Raw genomic sequence first — 3,753 nt, forward strand, 5'->3', positions numbered from 1 at the left:
TGTGTGTGTGTGTGTGTGTCATTCAGTGCGTTTCCGTGTGTTAGAATGTGAGTGTGTTTCAGTGTGTTTCTGTGTGTGTGTGTGTGTGTGTCTGTGTGTGTTTGTGTGTTTCAGTGTGTTTGTGTCTTTCAGTGTGTTTGTGTGTGTGTGTGTCATTCAGTGCGTTTCCATATGTTAGAATGTGCGTGTGTTTCTGTGTGTGTGTGTGTGTGTGTTTCTGCATGCACTTTGCTCACGCACATGTCCTGGTTGGTCTCTTCTCGTCTCCTCATCTCTCCCAGACCTCTTTAAGTACCGGCTGGTCAACTGTAAGCTCATCAACAGCACCTTCCTGCACAACAAAGAAGGCTGCCTGCTCAGTGACATCAGCGATGAAAACAACGCCTACATGGTCTACTTCGTCAGCTTCCTGGGTACCTTAGCAGTGTTACCTGGCAACATCGTGTCCGCGCTCCTCATGGACAAGATCGGACGGCTGAGGATGTTAGGTGAGACGAGGCGTGGGTGGACGTGGACGAGGGTGGGAGTCGGTGCGGCTGTGCATCAGCTGGTTTTGACCTTTTCAAATCTAAAAAACTGAACACTGGTTTCCACTTCCAGTTCTGAGTCTCACTGGGAGGAGAAACTACGTTTGTGAGGGTTGTTCATTTCTGAGCCTCATTTTTGACACGTTTCAAAAATTTGTACATGAAATTTTCTCAAATTTTTACAAAAACAGTTGCGAGATTTTGGAACGTGCCTTGAACCGTTGTTCAGTTCTGTTTAATGTTGGCGCTGTCATTTTAAATGTTGCATATAAAAAAAAATTGGTGATAATTAAGCAAACACCTGGCTAATTTTAAGCCAAACTTCGTCACCATTTGGCGTAAATTTGTTGCAGCTCGGTGAGATACGACCCTAAAGAGGAAGAGCCGGAGGAAGAGGAGCAGCTCGCTGCATCGCGGCCCTTAGAACAAAAGAAAAGACACATTTTAGAAGTTCAAATATCCCTATTATCTGAAACTGTTTTACATTTAGAATATAAATGTATATTTATGTACAAATTATAGTTTCAGTAAATATCTTGGAATTATTAAACATGCCATCAGCTTTTATTCATATCCAGATATTAATGAAAGCAACTAAAGATTCTCGTTTGTTCCAAAAACAAAAAAAACATTCAGAAGCACAAACGGCTTCGTTCGAACCCTTCATTCAATGACGGGATGTTTATGGTTATTCTAATAAATTCATAAATAAATTCAGTTTAGAGGAATACTTTTATTACTTTAACATCAACTCATTTGAATCATACCAAACTAGGCCTGTCGCGATAAACAATAAATCAATTAATCGCGTGATAAATGAAAATATCGACCTCATTTTCATTTATCGGCTCTATCGTTTCTTCGTGTCTCTCTCTTTCTACTGAAGACACTGGATGACAAAAGGCTCAACTCCCCAAAATTGCGTTTTTGGATCGTAAAAAGCAACTAAGCTGAGAAGCTAAGCTACGAGCTAAGCTAACAGGCTGACCTTGGGAAAAAATCTCCGTCTTGTTGAAGCTCCAAAATTCACGATTGAAACCTGTGCCTTCGTGTAAAAAGTTGTTTTTCTCTGCAAAAAGAAGCTGAGAACTTGTTTACTGATGTTTGATTAAAAGTTTTGTGTGAAAAATGCTGAAGAGCTCAAACCACACCGAGCGTCCTACATTTTCAGAGAATCAGAGAGAATCAGAAGGAAGGAGAGACAGCCCATGTCACGTCAAGGGGCCTCCCTCCCATTTTTCTTAAAGCGGCACGCTGCTCGCTCCCTCACTATCCATCCTTTGGTTCAAACAGTCTTATACTGCCATCCAGTGGTCAAAAAAGATACTACACACAAAAATTAACCAACATTTCTTCTTAAATTTGACAATAATTACGTATTATTGTCAAATTTAAAACAATATTATCATTTATCGCAATAATTTCTGAGACAATTAATCGCCCAGCAAAATTTGTTATCGTGACAGGCCTATACTAAACAGAAGATTCCTCTCACAGTCTGAAGTCGTGCGTTTACCCAAATGACAATAAAATGTTATTTTTAATTTCATTTACAGTTAATTAATCAACAAGAGGACTTTGGTTTGTTGTAAAAATGTACAAAATCTAGAGCGACTAACTTTTATTTTCTGTCGTAAAATATAAAATATGAACTTTAAAACTCATGACCAAGCTCCCAAAGCGCATGGAAAATTACATTGTGGATAAAAAAAGAATGAAAAGTCGACTTATAGGACTCGATTCGATTAAATTTGAATTGATAACACGCTCTGCGCTGCAGTGATGTCATGAATCTGTGTCGGCCTCTCGTCCCCAGCCGGCTCCAGCGTCATCTCGTGCGTCAGCTGCTTCTTCCTGTCCTTTGGTAACAGCGAGTCGGCCATGATCGCTCTGCTCTGCCTGTTCGGCGGCATCAGCATCGCCTCCTGGAACTCCCTGGACGTGCTGACCGTCGAGCTCTACCCCTCGCACAAGAGGTGGGTCACTCAGGCACCGGCTGAAATCTGCTCGACGCCATGAAGACGGCGTTAGCTCTGCCGAGTCACGACTTAAACGATGTCATACGAGTTGCCTCCTCCTGATTGGTTGTCTGACAGGGACGGATGACATTGTAGGGTAAACTATAGCTCTAATGTGAAGCATTTTATTTGTTTTTTTTTTCCATCTAATGGTTTGAAAACAATCTTACTACATAAAACTACAACAATGGAAATATAAAACTATTTTATGTAGAGATTATGAAATCTATGGAACATAATGTTGGGCAGCAACAGCTAAAATTAGCAGCAAAATGAAATTTTATTTTGCTTCCAAGCCAGTGTTTTGATTTTAGGAGAACAGCACCCCCTGGTGGTTATTTTTAATCCCTGCAGCCTTCAGACAGTGAGAAACTAGTTGTTGCTCCTTGTTTTCATTTTAAATCTGGTTTCAAATAAAGTTCAGGCACTTGGCTGAAATAACAGAATTACTGCCGGTTTGGTCAAACCTTCAACCCATTCTGCAAGTTTTATTCACTTTTGTCCGGTGGTTCAGGAGATGTTTTGCTAACAGACAGACACAAGAACACAGATGCGTACAAAACCGAGTTTGTTTTTTCTTCTTTTCCTTAGAACCACAGCTTTCGGCTTCCTCAACGCTCTGTGCAAACTCGCGGCCGTGCTGGGCATCAGCATCTTCACCTCGTTCGTTGGCATCACCAAGGCGGTGCCCATCCTGTTTGCCTCGGGGGCGCTGGCGTTGGGCAGCTTTCTCGCGCTCAAACTACCGGAGACGAGGGGTCAAGTGCTGCAATAGTGGGACGCCGGCAGCTTTGCAGAGGGCAGAAGAAGTTTCTGCCACACTGTGTAAAAACAGCTGGAGAGCCCTCTGTGCCCATCGAAACCTACACTTCATCTGCGACCCGGATCTGTTTGGATGGAAGCCCACCATTAAAGGTGCTCATTGCAACGTCACGAAAAATCTAAATCCGCTCCGTTTTTGTGCAGAACCTCCTGTCAACAGTGATGAGCTCTTAAATTAAATTCATTTGTGATGCCAACGACAAGTTTTTGTTTGGGGCTGAAAATAGGTTTAAAGAGACTTTTGGGATGGAGACGTATGATGCATTAGTGCGTATTTATACTCAGATTTATTGTGTAATGTATGCAGATAAAAAGATCTGTTAGGCTGAAACGGTGCATTCCCAATCTAGAAGATGTTTGACAACAGCTGAGCTGTTTCTCCACCC

The 3,753-nt window shown here is 41.9% G+C and overlaps 1 protein-coding gene across 1 annotated transcript in view; it reads left to right on the forward strand.

Moving 5' to 3' along the window:
• Positions 1-3,753, forward strand: part of sv2a (synaptic vesicle glycoprotein 2A) — a 31,392-nt gene extending 27,639 nt beyond the window's left edge. Inside the window, exons 11-13 of the mRNA XM_037676720.1 lie at positions 282-488; positions 2,344-2,503; positions 3,137-3,753. Coding sequence (XP_037532648.1) covers positions 282-488; positions 2,344-2,503; positions 3,137-3,320 — 551 coding nt within the window. The 3' untranslated portion in view covers positions 3,321-3,753. The remainder of the gene's footprint in view (positions 1-281; positions 489-2,343; positions 2,504-3,136) is intronic.

The sequence above is a fragment of the Nematolebias whitei genome, chromosome 5 (assembly GCF_014905685.2).
Source record: "Nematolebias whitei isolate Nwh7 chromosome 5, NemWhi1, whole genome shotgun sequence".
In the NCBI taxonomy this organism is placed as follows: Eukaryota; Metazoa; Chordata; class Actinopteri; order Cyprinodontiformes; family Rivulidae; genus Nematolebias; species Nematolebias whitei.